This window comes from Misgurnus anguillicaudatus, unplaced genomic scaffold (assembly GCF_027580225.2).
Source record: "Misgurnus anguillicaudatus unplaced genomic scaffold, ASM2758022v2 HiC_scaffold_33, whole genome shotgun sequence".
Taxonomy (NCBI): Eukaryota; Metazoa; Chordata; class Actinopteri; order Cypriniformes; family Cobitidae; genus Misgurnus; species Misgurnus anguillicaudatus.
Window position 1 is genome coordinate 3,459,940 of NW_027395283.1, and position 17,675 is coordinate 3,477,614.

A 17,675-nucleotide genomic window follows, 5' to 3' on the forward strand; every position below is an offset into this window, starting at 1 on the left:
TGCAAGAAACAAAGCTTTGCTATTGGCCTATCAATAACACTGGTCTTAGTTTGTAAACGCACAGAGCGCACCAGGCCTTTCTTATCAGGAAATGTTTCTAAAACTCTTCCAAGAGGCCAGGAGCCCCTAGGTGCCGTTGGATCCATAATGACCACAATGTCCCCAGGCTTGAGGTTATTCCTAGTTTGGTTCCATTTCTGCCTCTCTTGCAGCAAAGGTAGGTATTCTCTCACCCATCTCTTCCAAAATAGGTCTGAAATGTATTGAACCTGTTTCCACCTTCTTTTTATGTACATGTCATGCACATCGAATAATCCAGGAGATAAGGACGATTTTCCTTTCAGCAACAATATATGATTGGGAGTCAGAGCTTCAAGATCCATTGGGTCATCAGACAACTTGGTGATTGGTCTATCATTCAAGATGGCTTCAGTTTCACACAAAAATGTATGTAAACCATCATCATCAAGCGTCTGCTGTTGAAGAACTGAAGTGAGGATTTTTTTCAGCATCCGGATGACTCGCTCCCAAACTCCACCATAATGGGATCCAGCCGGAGGATTGAAACTCCATTTTATGCCCTTCTGACATAAAGCTCCTTGAATCTTAACTTGATTCAGTGATGAAAGTGCCTCCTTAAGCTCTCTCTCAGCCCCTATGAAATTTGTGCCATTATCTGACAGAAGACGTTCCACCTGCCCTCTTCTACTGATAAATCGGCGCAGAGCATTAATACAAGCATCTGTGTCAAGGGAATTGGCCATTTCAAGGTGGACTGCTCTGCTGGCTAAGCAGGTAAAGATGACACCATACCGTTTTACTGTGCTTCGTCCTCTCTTCACCTCTATTGGACCAAAATAGTCAACACCTGTATTAGTGAATGGCGGCTGGTCTGGCAGGATCCTCTCCTTAGGCAAGTCAGCCATTTTCTGCCCCATCAGTCTTGCATTGTATTTTTTACAGAAGCAGCACTCTGCTATGATCTTTCTTACGGCTGTGGTAGCACCTGTAATCCAATATTTCCTCCTTAATGTAGACAACATATGGTTACGCCCACTATGGCGAAGCCGTTGATGTAAATCTCTCAATATCAGGGTAGCCACATGCTGATCTTTAGTGAGAAGTAGTGGATACTTTGTGTCTTCTGGCAATGAGCCTCTTGTCAACCTCCCTCCAACTCTCAGAAACCCATTATCCAACCATGGGTCCAGCTTATAGATGGTACTGTGTTTGCTTACTGTATTCTTTCCAGAAGACAAAGCAGCAATCTCCTCAGGAAATCTTTGCTGTTGGCAGTAGCAGATTATAGCCAACTCTGCTTCCAAAAGATCCTCTGCCGACAAGATTTGTCCTCCTGTTGTACCTTTAGCCATCAGTTTTTCTTGTGCCAAGGCATTCGGCTTATTGACATCAATGGCATCAGACTCCCTCCTCATGCGAGTCCTTGTCAATAATATTCCTTTCAACCTTAGGAACCAGGCAACTGCCACTCGAAGTCTCCTCCAATCTGAAAAGTAAGCTATCAGCAGATTTGTACCCTCCAGTGCATCTTGGGTATTTACCACATTCACAAAGGCTTCTTTCTTGACCTCGATGTCATCAACAGCTACTGAAGTATGCACAATGTTTTCGGGCCAATCCTCTTCTGATTTATACAGGAACTTGGGGCCTTCTATCCATCTGTTGTGATTAATGAAATCTCCAGCCCTCCTTCCTCTGGATGCATCGTCAGCTGGATTCTCCTTTGTGCCAACATATCGCCATTGTGCTGTCTTTGTGGCCTCTCTGATGATGGAGACTCTGTTTGCAACAAAAGTATGAAAACGCTTGTCTTCATTCATGACATACTTGAGCACAGATGTGCTGTCTGTCCAGAAAACAGATTCTTGCAGCTGGAGCCTCAGCTCCTTCTTTAACATCAGGTCTACACGGACAGCAAGCACAGCAGCAGTTAGCTCTAAACGGGGAACAGTGATGGCCTTTAGAGGCGTTACCCTAGCTTTTCCCAAAAGAAAGGCAACATGGATGTCACCGTTGTTATTCTTTATTCTAAGATAAGTGACTGCGCCATATCCTTGTTCACTTGCATCAGAGAAGTTATGAAGCTGAGCATACATGTAGGACCCAAAGCTTGTGGGTTTTATGCATCTCTCAACTTTGAATTCAGAGAGTGCATTTAGCTCCTTTAACCACCTCATCCAATCATGCAGAATGTCACGGGGCACAGTATCATCCCATCCAAACTTCCTCCTGCATAGCTCCTGTAACATAATCTTAGCAGGTAACACTACTGGTGCCAAAAATCCAAGTGGGTCGTATACTGAACTTGAAATTGACAACATCCCACGTCTTGTGTAGGATTTTTCCTGAACCTCCATTTTGAACTTGAATGAGTCCGTTTCTGCACACCACAGCAAACCAAGAGCTCTTTCAACAGGCAGGCTGTCTCTGTCCAGATCCAGTTTCTTCCACTCTTTGGCTCGGGACTCCTCGGGAAGAGCTTGAAGAACAGTGCGCTTGTTGCTACTCCATTTCGTCAAAGTGAAACCTCCTCGCTGACAAAGAGTAGAAAGATCTTTAACTAAACAAGTTGCTGCTTCTTCAGATGCCACACTCTTAAGGCAGTCATCCACATAGAAGTTTTCTTTGAGCGTTTGTACAACCTCCTCTCGAAACTCAGACTGATGATCATCTGCTGTTTTTCTCAAAGCAAAAGCAGCACAACTTGGAGAAGAGACAGCACCAAAAAGATGGACAGTCATACGAAACACTGACACTTCTCTTTCAAAGTCTCCATTTTGCCACCACAAGAAGCGAAGAAAGTCACGATCTTCTTCTGCCACCTTAACCTGATGAAACATTGCTTGTATGTCACCCATGACTGCAACCACGTCTTGCCTAAACCTCAGTAGGACTCCAAGCAATGTACTTGTAAAATTGGGACCTTGCAAAAGGACTTGATTCAAGGATGTTCCTTTAAATGTTACACCACAATCAAAAACCACCCGCAGGTTCTTCTTCCTGGGATGACGTACACCATGGTGAGGAATGTACCACACCTTGCCACTTTCACCTTTCAGCTGTTGAGTGGGAACTTGCTCTGCATATCCTTTGTTGAGCATCTCATTGACAAATGTTACATACTCCTGATAAAATTGCTCATCTCTCTGGAATCTCCTCTTCAACCCAAGTATACGTTGTTTTGCCACAGAAAAGTTGTTAGGAAGATGCACATTTTCCCTTTTAAATGGCAACTTCAAGGTGTAATGATTATCCCTAAGCTTGGCAGAACTCTCTGCAATCTCCAAGAATCTAATATCCTCTCTTGATAATCCTTGCTCTTCTGTAACTTGCTCATTGAAATCATGGTTATATTGTTGAGACAACATCTCCTCCAACCTACACACAGAAATCCTGTTGACCACTGCAGAACAGTCTTCATCCTTAAAGTTGCCTGCATGCAAAGGACCATTAATGACCCAACCCAAAGCCGTTCTTATGGCATAAGGGCCATCTCCATGGCTGTTTATGACTTCCCAAGGCTCCAACATCTTGGGTGCGTTGTTTCCAATCAACAAGTCAACGTTGGCCATTATGCGAGGAGCTTTAACCTTTGCCAGGTAAGGCCACTTTGACAACTCTTCCTTAGACACAACGTTGTCAGAACTTACCGGCATCTGTCTCTGTGTAAGCGTTTGTGGAAGCTGATAGAAGATGTTACCATCAATAGCAGAGACTTCTAAACTTGAGAGTACGTAGGCTGGTACAACCTTTTCCTGTCCCATAGTTTGTAGTAAAAACTGAGTTTTTCTTCCAGGAAGATTAAGTCGCTGCATAAGCCTTTCAGTACAAAAGGTTGCTGAACTGCCAGGATCTAGAAATGCATAAGTCTGTATTATCTGATCTCCCTTACTGCTTTTAACTTGAACTGGTAAGATAGAAAGTAGACAGCGATCTTTTCCGGCCCCTGTATGGCCACATGTTTCAGTAGTTCCTAAGAACTTACATGCGTCTGATTCCTTGGAGATTATGTCTGCATTAGCTGTATTTCTCTCAATGTGAAGCACAGTGGGATGGGGCTGATTACATATCTTACAAGTCAACCGCTTGCCACAGTTACGACTCATGTGCCCAGCACTTAAGCAACCAAAGCAAAGCTCTTTCTCCTTCAGAAAGTCCATTCTTTCCCTATGCTTCTTACTCTTAAATTGCATACAATTCTCCAATACATGATGTTTAGCACAGTACACACATAATGAAATCACCTTGGGATTGTTTGTTGGCAATTCTGTTCTTATATTAGAGGTTTCTAGAGACTTCACAGGTGCAACATTAGTGGCAAAGATGTTTCCTTTAGTTTTGCCTTCTAGACGCAGGTTTGGTCGATTGACAGGTCTTGTGCTAACTGGCAAGTCCCTGATATCACCAAACAAGGGATCCATCAAGATGCTTACTTGTCTTTCAATAAATCCTACAAGATCTTTGAATGAAGCTCTACAATCAGTAGTTTCCAGAATGTTGTGTGCAACAGTTCTCAACCGCTCTCTGAGCTTGTAAGGCAATTTAGATATAAGAGCTCTCATACTGCTTGGCATATCCAACTCCTGAAGATACTGCAATTCCTCAGCGACATTACAGCAGCCACGTAAAAATAGAGCATAAGACTGTAAAGCATTGACATCCTCACCCTTTATTATGGGCCAAGACAAGGCTCTTTCCAAGTAAGCAGTGGCGATCTTGTACTTATTCCCAAAATGTTCCTGTAATAGCTGTTTTGCCTTAGTGTAGCCAAAGTCAGGGTTCAAATGTAGACAACTACGTACAAGCTCCCTTGGCTGCCCCCTAGTGAACTGTTCCAAGTAGTATAAGCAATCACCTTTGCTTGCCTTTTCCTCAACTCCCTTTTCAAACATCCTGATAAATGAAACATACTGAAGAGGATCCCCATCAAATAAAGGAATCTCTCTTGATGGTAAAGATGCAGAACATTGCTGTTGAACAAGAGCTGCTGCTGTTATTTCATTTTGTTTTTGCATTATAGTGACAATGTCACCATACTGACTTTCAATGTTTGGCCGAGAAATCCTATCCGATGTAAGAGGTCCATGAGGTTGAACTGATGTGTGTCCTAATGTGTGCTGAGAATTCCGATCCGATGTAAGAGGTCCATGAGGTTGCACTGATGTATGTCCTGGTATATGCTGGGAACTCCAATCAGATGCAAAAGCTCCATGAGGTTGAACTGATGTATGTACAAATATTTGTTGGGAATTCTGCCTTCCTGAGTTTGTACATTCCTGCCAAGGCTGCTGCCGAATTTCCTGATATGATTCAGAAGATGCCAAAGGCGGATTCACTGCTAATGCTTGATATGCAGTTTTGCCATGGACATTAAGTTCAAACTCTTCTGCCATTGGATTCAAGATAGTTGTGGATGCCTTTCCTTGCTCCTTTTCCAGTTGAGAATTCACAATACGAGAGACTTGTGAAACACTGCGATTGTCAGATGCCTGTAAAACTGCAAGCTTGGCAGTGGACTCTGCTAGCATAGCTTTTAGCTCCAGTTGCTCCTTTTTCCTCTTAATCATCTGCTCTTGCTCCTCCAAGGCATGCCTTTCCTTTAATGTTGCCATACGAGCAAGCAGTGCAGCCTTATTTGCCTCAGCTATGACTCTGGCAGAAGAAACACTCTTGCATGTACTTGCTTTACTTGAATGTTTACTCCCAACATTTGAAATACTATCTTCTGGATTAACACCATCAATCTTATCATTCATTACCTCATTCATAGTAATTTCATCATTTTCATTACATGATACCCACATTTTGACCTCAGAAATAAAATCATTGTTTACAATCATTTTGGCTTTAAACCATATGTCATGTTTTTCTTTCTCACTTTCAGGTAACATACCCAACAAAGAATCATGAATACATCTTGCTTCATCACACAAATTTAAGAAGTCATCAAAAACACTTTGCACCCCCTTTATATGTCTTTGTTGCATCAGGCCTTGTACCTTTTTTCTTAAATTTGCAGCTTTAGTTAGTACAGATTTTCTATTACACTGCAACCTTTCAACCTTTTCAGCAAATGCTTTAGGAGTTAACTTTACAACACGTTTTTGTTTGTCCATTGGAACATCAACATCAATGCAAACACTATCGTTCAATTGAAGCGCTTCCATTTGGCTATGCACAGCTTCAGCTGTCTCCATAATCCACAGAATGTTCAAAACACGATGTAAACAATTAACAACGATAGTTCGTAAAGTTAATTATTTTCTTTGATAACCAATGCATTGGATTTTTGTCCCACAATGTGTGCACACATAGTTAAATGGCCATTCAACAATAAGTAGCGCTACTAGACATACCTTTTCACGTTGGGCGCCATTATGGAACAAAAGGATCTCTGCTGGTGTTTGTAAAACAGCTCCAATGTATTTCCTTGTGCTGATGATGGTCCTTATCCCAGTAGAAAAGATGTGCATGTATACTCCACAGATTTGCGTTGTCCTCATATCATGGTTGCAGCATTTCAGATGTAAATCCACTTATGATTACTCCAAATAACAGACAAAACAAAGTTTTTTGACTAAATGAAGCAGCTAAGTCTATACTTAAAGCAGCTGAGGGTTGCTGGACGGTGTATTTGTACGCGCTCACTTGGCTTAAGTTAAATGTCATTAAATCAATGTCCACTCACCATTTGAATGCTCAGAGTATTCATTTTATTTAATGTGTTGCATTGTTGTAACAGCATGGCCTTGTGATACGGTCAAAAAACTGTGTGTTCACCTTCCTCCAGCAACACCTGCCACCTGAAGGAAGGTTCCTACCTATATTCACTGAATATAGAACAGTGACACCTAGTGGACACCTTTACAAGACAAATGGCTCTTACAGGCAGATACTGACAAGTTTGTGTTGTGAACATGAAAATAAATACAGAGTTAACCGTCAGAAAAACATCTGTGTGTGTGTGTGTGTGTGTGTGTGTGTGTGTGTTTGAGATTTTTTCTCAAATGACACGTTATGTGATGTTAATGTACCCATTGCAGGACTGAGATAGGCTGCTTTACTTGTATATAAGCAGAACAATGAGACTTTTAAGGAGAGGTTTGTGAAAACCCTCCAAGTAGTCTGAAATTCAGTGCTTTTGCGCTTACTTCTCTATCAGATCAGAAGTAACGAGTAACTAACTACTTGAGTAGTTTTTTCATCTAATACTTTTTTACTTTTACTCAAGTAAATAATTAGATTGATACTTTTACTTTTACTTGAGTACATTTTTGTATAAGTACTTGTACTTTTACTTGAGTACAGATTTTGGGTACTCTACCCACCTCTGTACTTATGCAATAGATACTAGAAATTATTCAAAGATACTAGTACTTAGTCAATAGATACTAGAAATTATGCAATAGATACTATTACATAGTCATACGATACTTTTAACAAAAAAATTATACTAGTGATTATTAGATACTTATAAAATACATACTAGTGCTTATTCATAAGATATACTAGCACTTATTGCAGTAGTGACTGGTAAATATTCCATTGTTAATAGTAACACATTTCAAATTTTATTGAGAACTGTCATTCAGATATCAACTAATTAATTTTGACTAGTTTGTATTAGAGCGGCACGATTAATCGTTAAAAGATTGATCTTAATTCAGCATTTCGACGATTCAGGTAATTATATTTTTAAGGAGGAAAGACGCAGCTTCGTCAGTTCTCTCGACAACACGCAATCACAGCGGCCGCTATGACATCTTGACTTCTCATTTATTATTGCGCAAGCCAGATGTGCTCGTGCTCACTCCACTGGTACAGCGGATGCTTTCGCCAAGAAGTGAGACAGAAAGAAACAGAAACTAAAGAGAATGAGTGAGGCAGAGCAATCCGCAGGTATGTCCGACAAGAACCCTGACATTGTTTTAGTACCAAAAAGAGGATCTTATTCCGGATCTTATCCCTTCCGAAAGGGTTTTTAGCACAGGGGGAAACATTAGCCGCTTTTGCACTATCGGGCCTGTGCGAGCCAGGGCTTCAAACGGGCCTCATAGAGCCAATAGCCTCAGACCTCCAGCTGTGTAGCCAAAATCACCACGCGTTTGCATTGTCAAGCCAATAGCGCCGCAGCGGTTCAGAAAACCCCGCCCTTAATACCCCTACCTGGATGTAACGTCACACAACTCCGCCTGTTTTTACCGTGAGGAAGTCACTTCAATCTGACAGGAGACGGGAGTGAGATCGCATCATCATACAACAAACATAATGAAAATAACTGAGGTGGCTGTTTGCACGGTGAAAGCCAAGATGAGAAAATAGAGATGTTTGCTCCATCCGCGGTGTTACTCTTGGAGTTTATGTTGGCTGCACACGAGAGATCTCACAACGAGACAATATCAGATCAATAAGCAATAGTAAACTTTATGAAGTAGGATAGTTACAAATAAAGCATTCATCTACCTAATGTGCCATTATACTAATATTTTAAAGAATATGACGAGTCCTAGTTTTACATTTATATAAAATAATCATATTTTAAAATACAGGTATGCACGTGTGTCTAAATATGTAACGTTAAGTTTGTAATTATAGTTCTATGGCGATGTAAACATACTTACACATTATAAGAGGTGTGATATCTTTAATCATAAAAACTTTAATAGTTGAGCATCACATGAAACACAAGGTAACTGTCTAATAGCTATTTCAATAATGTGTCAATCAATAAATACTTTTGTCTATAAAGAACTGCCTCGAATAGCTGAATATGACTGAAAATCACTTTACTTGCATCTCAAAAATCAAAACGTTTGAGAAATCATTAGAAAATAAACTCGTTAAGAATCAACTCTGAATATACACAAGTATTTAAAAAGCTATGTTACAGTGGTTAAGTTAATGGTGGTTATATTTACCATTTTGTGGCATCTTACCATTTCTGTGTTTCAGATGTGATCCTTATTAAGCAATCATTTTCAATAAACTGACAAGCAGCCGTAGTAATAATAGCGCGGTACTTTATTTACATATGAAGTTTATATCAGTGCACAAACAGTGTATTTAAAGACATCATCTCTGGACGGATTTCAACATCCATGGCTCCTGTCGTCTCATCATCATCATCTTCGTTTTATCTCCTGCTCTTGCATCTGTTGCTGTGTCATCTCTCATATACAAAATAAAAACTCCTGGATGACAAACTGAAAGCTTTACGTTGGCATTTTTTCTGTAAAACGGACACAAAAGAATAAAGCAGCACATGTGACGTTTGGTATAAAGGGTTTTTAAATACACATACAGTATACCGACATATAAAGTTTGCTACATTTATATAAGAGTTAAATTAATCTCCAAAATACCAGAAAGCATGGCTAATATAATAAAACCATGGTTACTTTTTCTAAGGGCTGACTAAAAAATTCAACAGAGATGACGACATAACACAAAAAACACAATAAACACCCATGTAAGACACTTATGCAATCGTTATTTGTATTGTATTTTAAGTGTTTTGTATGCAAACGTTACTTAGCATGTTAACTCACCGACTGTAGATACCATCGTGACTCGATTGATCGCTTCTTTAATACACGGACGATGAAATGATGATCCAACACACATCTTTAATTTCTCAGCACTGTTGCACTTTAAACACTTTGTTCTGTGCCCGAAACTTTATAAACTTCTCCCGAACCGGTACCTGTGAGCGCCGGATCCTTAGCATGGCGAGTTCGGCGTTGTAACGCGTCTTTGTTTTTTCATATGCAGATCATTTTCTTCAGTCCAAAGTACAAACATAGCAGGCATCTTCCGTTAAACAGTAAATTACTGGTGATCCCAATTATTTTTAAAGTTTTAAATCTGCAGACAGACGGATGCGCATCTTGCCAGAGACTCAGATAAACTCCGCCTTTGACCTTTACCACTCCCCTAGCCCCGAGAAGCCCGCTCTGGCCCAGGGAATTCGGCGGGCCAGAAAAGCCGGGCCTTAAGCCCAAACGAAGCACTAGTGAAGCACGATCATGCCCCGGAAGTGACAATGCAAACGCCACAGGCCTCGGCAGGCACTGTAACGCCCGCTTGAAGCCCGATAGTGCAAACATGGCTACTGATTGGTTAAGACCATGATGTATGTGTGTCTGTTGTTGAACCAAAAGGACTCTTTCAGAGTTGCGGAGACTTTTTGTCCCTTGAACAGCTGGTTGCACTCTAGATCCCTAAATTACTTTTTTTCTGCGTATGATTACAAATGTTGGTTTATTTGATGTGCAATGACCCAGCTGTATTAACAGGACTGACACCTGTCTTCTGTCTATATGTGTGAATCTAGAAAAAGATACAGAATCTCAATTCTTCATCCTTCTTTATGTAAATAAGAATAAAAAGACAATTTAATTGTTTCATGTTTCTTTCAGATGTGAAGAGTGATTCATGTTTGGATATAGAAATAACATCCTCAACATCAAAAGAGCGACTGACAGCACAAACTCTTTCCTGCATCACCTGTGGAAAGACATTCAGCTCACAGAGACATTTAGAGAGACATGAGAGAAAACACACAGAACAGAAACTCTTCACCAGATCTGAGATCAGCTTTACTACCTTACAAGAGAAGAAGCTTCATTCAGAAGACCAAAGAGAGAAGAAGAAGAAGAAGCAGTTTCACTGTGAGCAGTGTGGGAAGATTTGTATCTCTTCCTCTAATCTAAATGTTCACATGAGGACACACAGTGATGAAAAGCCTTTCAACTGCACTGAATGTGGAAATTACTTTAGAAACAAAGCCAATCTTCAAGTTCATCAGAGAATTCATACAGGAGAAAAACCTTACGAGTGTCCTCACTGTGAGAAGAGATTTAGGCATAAATGTGGTTTGAAGACACATGTCACCAGGTGACTATGTAGGGCAGGAACAAGAAGTGGCGGAGAAGGGTTCCGCTTGGGTATGGTTTCCACCCGGACCCGATTTTAAAGGCACCATTGTATTTCCTGGTCTCCCTGACAACAATAATCATGAGAAATGAGCAACAGGTGTGGCGAATCAGTGGAGCAACCCGCGATTGGAAGAGGGACTGAAGACAAGCACATAAAGAGGTCCAAGAAGCACAAAGGGAGGAGAGTTGTGTTCGGGCGGGAGTCCCTTTATGCCTTGGGCAAATGTAACCACACGCCCCGTCCCTGGAGGAGCCGAAAGGGCGCCGTTGATCCGTGAATCACTTATGGTGTAAGGAAAGAGTGCGGCTGCCAGAAGAGGCGAAAAGGACGGGGCTGTGGAAATTAAAGGGACACTACACCGGGTGCTTGTGGTGTACTTTGTATACGCTGTGTTGCTGCTTTGCAGACGGACCACGCTGGCTGGATCGCTCTCCTGGGGAAGAGAGAAAGGGGCAGTCAGCTGACGAAGGAATATTGTGGAGTTTCATTTGAGAAAGAGCGGACACAGAGCCATCAAGAGTGCAGTTAATAGCTGTGGTTGACAACTAAGTGTGAGTAACAGCTGTGGTACTTATCTGTGCAATACTTGTACGAAGAGTTGTTTGGTGTGTTCCTTTGTGTTTTTGAGGTCCCTGGCCCCACTGGAGAGGGAAGCGTGGGCGAGCCGTGGGTTGACCGGAAGCACGGACGAAGCACTTGGTAGGAAGCACCGTTCACCAGTAGAACAGTGGCCCTGTGGGAAAAAGGAAGCGCAGGTGAGCCAGAGGAGTGATAATCAACACGCCGGGCCTGTGAATAACACACATCTCACTCTCATCGGTGGTCCAGCGATCGCCCAACTATCCTCTCGAGGTCGTCGTAGCCAGGTGGCAAGGGCGATCTAAAAACCACGTGAAGTTGTATAAGAGTGCTGTGGGTGAGTTTCACTGATTGATGGTGTTTACGCTTTACTTGCTGTGTGTATGCTGTGCTTGTAGCGTTCAAACTGCCTAGCCTCAGACGAGTCGCGAGACGACGACATCCGTTGTGGCCTGGGTCCTAAGGAGAGCGAGAAAATTGAGCCCTGTGCCCGGGGTGTGTCACCGAGAGCTTCGTTCACCCATAGAGCAGACAGTGGTGAAACCCAGTGAGTATTACCAAGAGTGTACCGTGCGGACTGTGGGTTGTAGCGGTGTGTGTACTGACCTCTCCAACAGAAGCTCGTGGTGAGCGGAGCCCCGACGAAAGTTCGCCCCAACTCGTGACCCCGGTCGTGGAAGAAGGAGGGGGAGTTTGGGAAGCGTTCGGCTCCGTGCCATCGGACCCACTAGTCCCTACGACGCCCGGACAGCCTGAGTGGATGGGCGAAGGAATGCGGTGCACCAACACTGTAGCGAAAATCCACTGTTTGCAAGTAAAGCTCTGTGTGCATGAAGATCCCCAGTGCTGTGAGTAACATAACCTGTGAAGTAAAACTGTTCTGTGCTTATAGCAATTACCTACCCGTGCAAGTGAAGCTCTGTGTGAGCGAAGATCCCCAGTGCTGTGAGTAACATAACCTGTGAAGTAAAACTGTTCTGTGCTTATAGCAATTACCTACCCGTGCAAGTGAAGCTCTGTGTGAGCGAAGATCCCCAGTGCTGTGAGTAACGTAACCTGTGAAGTGAAACTGTCTGTGCTTATAGCAATTACCTACCTGTGCAAGTGAAGCTCTGTGTGCATGAAGATCCCCAGTGCTGTGGGTAACATAACCTGTGAAGTGAAACTGTCTGTGCTTATAGCAATTACCTACCTGTGCAAGTGAAGCTCTGTGTGAGCGAAGATCCCCAGTGCTGTGAGTAACATAACCTGTGAAGTAAAACTGTTCTGTGCTTATAGCAATTACCTACCTGTGCAAGTGAAGCTCTGTGTGAGCGAAGATCCCCAGTGCTGTGGGTAACATAACCTGTGAAGTGAAACTGTCTGTGCTTATAGCAATATCTACCTGTGCAAGTGAAGGCTCCGTGTGAAGCGAAGGTCCCCAGTCCCTGTCCCAAGTGGCCCTGGAGGCGAGCAGAAGAACTATTAGTTTTAAATTGCCCATTCCCCCTTCCCCTTTCCCCCTTTCCTTTTTAAATATTTAATAAAGTTTATTTTAAACGTAGTTTACTCGTCTGTCTGGTCATTGGGGTGGTCTTGGGAACCTCCTCGAGGTGGAAGAGTTGAGAGGGGCGTGACCTTTAGTCTATTCGGGTCCGCCCCCGGCCGTGACACACATGTGCTTTTACACACCAATGAGAGACCGTATCAGTGCAATGAATGTGACAAAACCTTTAGGGATTCACGTTCATTAAAAAAACACCAGAATATTCACTTTAAAGAGAAACTCCATCAGTGTTCACACTGTGATAAACGCTTCTGTTATAAATATCAGCTGATAGTCCATGAGAGAGTTCACACTAACGAAAAAACTAATCACTGTAGTGTCTATGGGAAGATTTTTAGTCAACATGAAAGTTTAGTGACACAGCTGAGGACTCATACAGATGAAAAATCTTTCAAATGCTCTCAGTGTGACAAGACGTTTAATTTTTTAAGTAACTTTAAAGCGCATGAGAGAGTTCATACTGGAGAGAAACCTTACCTCTGTAATCAATGTGGAAAGAGCTTCTCTAAGTCATCTCATTTAAAAGTTCATCAAAGAGTTCACACTGGAGAGAAACCTTATCACTGTAGTGTCTGTGGGAAGAGTTTTAGTCAACGGTCACCCTTAATAAGGCACCAGAGAATTCATACAGGTGAAAAACCTTTCAAATGCTCTCATTGTGACATGACATTTCAATATTCAGGTCACTTGAAAGCCCATCAGAGAGTTCACACTGGAGAAAAACCTTTCATATGCGCTCACTGTGGAAAGAACTTCACTTATTCATCTCATTTAAGAATTCATGAAAGAGTTCATACTGGAGAGAAACCTTATCACTGTAGTGTCTGTGGGAAGAGTTTAAGTCAACGGTCAAGCTTACTTAAGCACCAGAGACTTCATACAGGTGAAAAACCTTTCAAATGCTCTTAGTGTGACAAGATGTTTGCTCAGTCAGGTGCCTTAAAATCCCACCAGAGAGTTCATACGGGAAAGAAACCTTAAAGGTGACAGAGAATGAATAACCGTAAATGAAAAGTGCTAGACATTCTGAACATCTCAGTTTCATAGAAATTCCTCCTTTAGAAATGCCCACCAGAAAATGACCCGATCTGAACAATGGATACATGTTACGTAAAATGCAGCTCACTGCCCCCCACTCTCATTCAATTCCCTGCCCTTCAAAATAATTTTGTAAAATTTTGGTCTGTCCGTGTTCTGAAATCAGTTAAGTTTACATTCTTTGGAGTGGCAGCAAAGGCAGTTAAGACCGAAGGGAAGCCAAATAGGTGCAAAACCACGCGTTTAAAATCCTCCGCCCTAATATAGCTATCCAACAGAGTTTTTTAAGAAGCTTATAAGGCATTAAAGACCCGACCAAAATTTTGTTGTCTACATGTCACAGAACAAGAATAAATACCCCCTTCAATCATTCAATGTCACCTTTAAAGGAATACCTTAGATAATTTACTCACCCCCCATGTCATCCAAAATGTTGATGTCTTCCTGTGTTCTGTCGAGAAGAAAAAAGGTTTTTGAGGAAAAACATTGCAGGATTTTTCTCATTTTAATAGACTTTATTGGACCCCAACAGTTTACAGTTTCAGCGCAGTTTCAAAGAACTCTAAACGATCCCAAACGAGGAATAAAGGCAGGGCTCCAGATTGACATTTGAGAAAGGTGGCACTGGCACCAACAAGTTGGACAGCTGGTGGCACTGGGCCTCAATTTGGTGGCGCCAGTCACTGAATGGTGTAAAAACAAAAAAGAAGCACTAAAACTAAGTCCAAACATGTTTAATGCATTAATACATTTCTTTACAAATACAGATAATTTTCTTTAAACTTAAAATCAACTTTTTCTTTGTTTTGAGCTTAAGGCCACTTTAACACAGACTTGAGTAAAGAAATCACATTCTTGTGCATTAATCATTGTAATTGTATGTCTCCATGCACTCTGAAGATATTATATGGCCAGGACTTGTGTTTGGTCTGTTACATATACATTAAAAAAAAACACAGTGCAGCATGTTTATTTACAACACAAGCAGCAGACTCTTGACATAATATAGTTTGCTGCTATTTAAACCCGTCATTATACAAAAATGTCCTGTGGTATTTCATGTGATAAAACATCACAATTACACAAAACGGATGTGGTAATTGTGTAGTATTGTGTGTTTTTTGGGCGACAAATTACCACAGGATTTTGTTGTCAAGTATGTAATATTACTGCAGTATTTCTGTAATATTCTTCTTGTATTACTTACATATTTCTGTTGTATTTCATCTTTTACCCTGTCTGTCAATAAATGTAAGTAAAATACAAGAAATTAGTGCAAAACTAAGTCTATGAATTTTATTAAACAAACCAGTAAAACCACTTAGTGAAACAGAGTTCTTTGGTAAATATCATCTTCTGGTCCTTCTGCTTCTTCCTGTTCTCCGTCAGGTAGATGCTGTATCCTGATTGCTTTTTGTCACAGCATGTAAGTGAAAAGGACATAATGATCAAAATGCTAACAATAAAAATCAAGGGTTGTCCTAAAAACTTCAATCACATAGGAATGTTTTTATTTTAACCTTGATTGATCTTTAGTCCCAATTACTTGATGCTATAAATAAAGTGTTAAGATAGACAATGTATATGTATACTGCACTGTAGCTGTACTTTTCTTACCATATATAGTCATAATAATAATTATATATGTTTTTAAATGTTCAAGGTGAAGACAAGTAAAGATCACTACTCGGTCAAAGTGCCAGCGCTCGAGCTACACCAAATCAACGGATAACGTTAAAGTTTACCATATATATTAGTCATATCAAATGATACTTACAACTGAATTAACATCAGTGTAAATTAATTTCAGTAAATTAACCAAGCATTTAAGAAAACTTACCTCAGAATCTACCACAGTAATAGGAAACCTGTCGCCTGAAGAGAAATTCAGTTATCCAGAACGCTTGCGAAGACACTCACTGTACACCCTACTGACACACCAGAAACAACAGAGCCGTAAATCTGTTTCCAGATCTGCAGCCTCCTCATACTCACTTGTAAAGCAGTGATCGTCTTCTGTCTCCAGTACAGCAGGAGGCGCTGCAGCTCTTTAGTCCGCAAATAAACTCACTAAAGAAAGAAAGAAAGAAAGAAAGAGCGCGCGTGTGATGTGTTTGTGTATCCTCAGTGTTTTTCTCTCTTGCGTGTTTCATTGAGTCTAAACAGAGTCTTGTCTCTGTGTATTTAAGTGTTGAGACGTTGATGATGAGATGTGCTGTAAATGAGTAGGAACTGGGGCCCGTACCATGAAAATGGTTAAACAAACTCAGGGTTACAGGATTAGTTTCAGGTTGACAAAACCAAGCCAATGTGCAGGCCTTGTTGGTAAAAGCTATTTTCATGGTACCCAAAACCCAGGATTTGCACAAACTAATCCTAAACAAAGCTGGCTAACCAACTAAACCAGCTTCATGGTATAGGCCCCTGATCTGTCTATATTGGCTGGATATATTGATGATTTCATCACAGAAATCTCTCAGCTGAAGAAAGAAGTGGCGTTACTGGAGACAAAGCTGAGGTCAAGATGAGATTTAGCAGTGAATCGAGAGGTTTGTTACAGCTTTTACATCATTTACCTGAATCAGACAACAACAAATCATTTCTAATCTTACTATTTGTGTGTGTTGTGTTGTCAGGATGTGGATTGTTGTGAATCTTCAGTGTATGTGACAGTAAACAGAGCTTACAGGAGGATCAAACCTCCACAGAGTCTCTGGATTCTGTCTGTAACGCTGGAGAACAGCAGCAGATCCTGCAGACCAAACTGAAGATGTGTTCTGTTAAACTCATCGACTGCACGAACCTCATGATGAAGATTAAAACTGAACCCATAGAAATCAAAACTGAACCCACAGAAATCAAAACTGAACCCACAGAAATCAAAACTGAACCCACAGAAATCAAAACTGAACCCACAGAAATCAAAACTGAACCCACAGAAGAGGAAGATCCCACTGATGAAGATGATGATTTTATTCCATCAGGTATGTCACCTCAATTATTGTTGTATTTTTAACTGTCATGTGAGCACCTGTTTTGGGTTTTCAATCACAAACTAACAAATCAAAAGACAAAAAATGTAAGTACTACAATTTTAAAGGTTTTAGGATATCTTTAATACTTATTATACCACGGGTCTGTTAAATGCTTCATTCTGATTGGCTGATAAATGTTTCATGGGTGTAGATTATTTTCTGTAAAATACACACCTTACCTGTAAAATGTCATAAAAATAGGCACAAGAGCAATGTTTGTGGTGGTATAAGTGGAATAATTGACTCCGGTCCTTTGAATTATTTGAAAATTTTATTCAACAATTTGTTCTCCTTTCAGAGCACGTTCATGAGCAGACTACACGCCAATTCACACTGGTTAGACACAGACTCCAACAGACCACTGTTTTTGGATCAAAGTAAATGAGACTTTAGAATGTTGGTGTCTATTGGAGTTGGTAGTTGTCTGCTGACCAGTGTGAATTGGCCTTACAGCGTTGCTGACGTCACCTGCCAATGTTTTTATCCTTTTTTTTATTTAAGCCATCATGCAAACATTG

At 41.1% G+C, this 17,675-nt stretch overlaps 1 protein-coding gene, 1 long non-coding RNA gene and 1 pseudogene across 5 annotated transcripts in view; 2 read left to right on the plus strand and 1 right to left on the minus strand.

Moving 5' to 3' along the window:
• LOC129437121 (26S proteasome non-ATPase regulatory subunit 2-like) overlaps nt 1–17,675 on the plus strand; it is a 34,069-nt gene that overhangs the window by 4,552 nt on the left and 11,842 nt on the right. The window contains exon 4 of one of the 4 annotated variants that reach the window (XM_073865905.1): nt 10,440–12,070. The exons of 1 other annotated variant lie outside the window; for it this stretch is intronic. In XM_073865905.1, coding sequence (XP_073722006.1) covers nt 10,440–10,445 — 6 coding nt within the window. In that variant the 3' untranslated portion in view covers nt 10,446–12,070. Of the gene's footprint in view, nt 1–10,439; nt 12,071–16,767; nt 17,107–17,675 lie in introns of those variants that run through there. 2 more of the 4 variants (XM_073865902.1, XM_073865904.1) reach the window with 2 other exon arrangements.
• On the minus strand, nt 12,274–13,038 carry LOC141363279 (uncharacterized). The gene is made up of 3 exons (XR_012368842.1): nt 12,923–13,038; nt 12,595–12,730; nt 12,274–12,400 (listed from the first exon to the last, which is right to left on the minus strand). It is a non-coding gene; the product is annotated as an uncharacterized lncRNA (long non-coding RNA).
• On the plus strand, nt 13,193–15,418 carry LOC129437153 (uncharacterized; annotated as a pseudogene).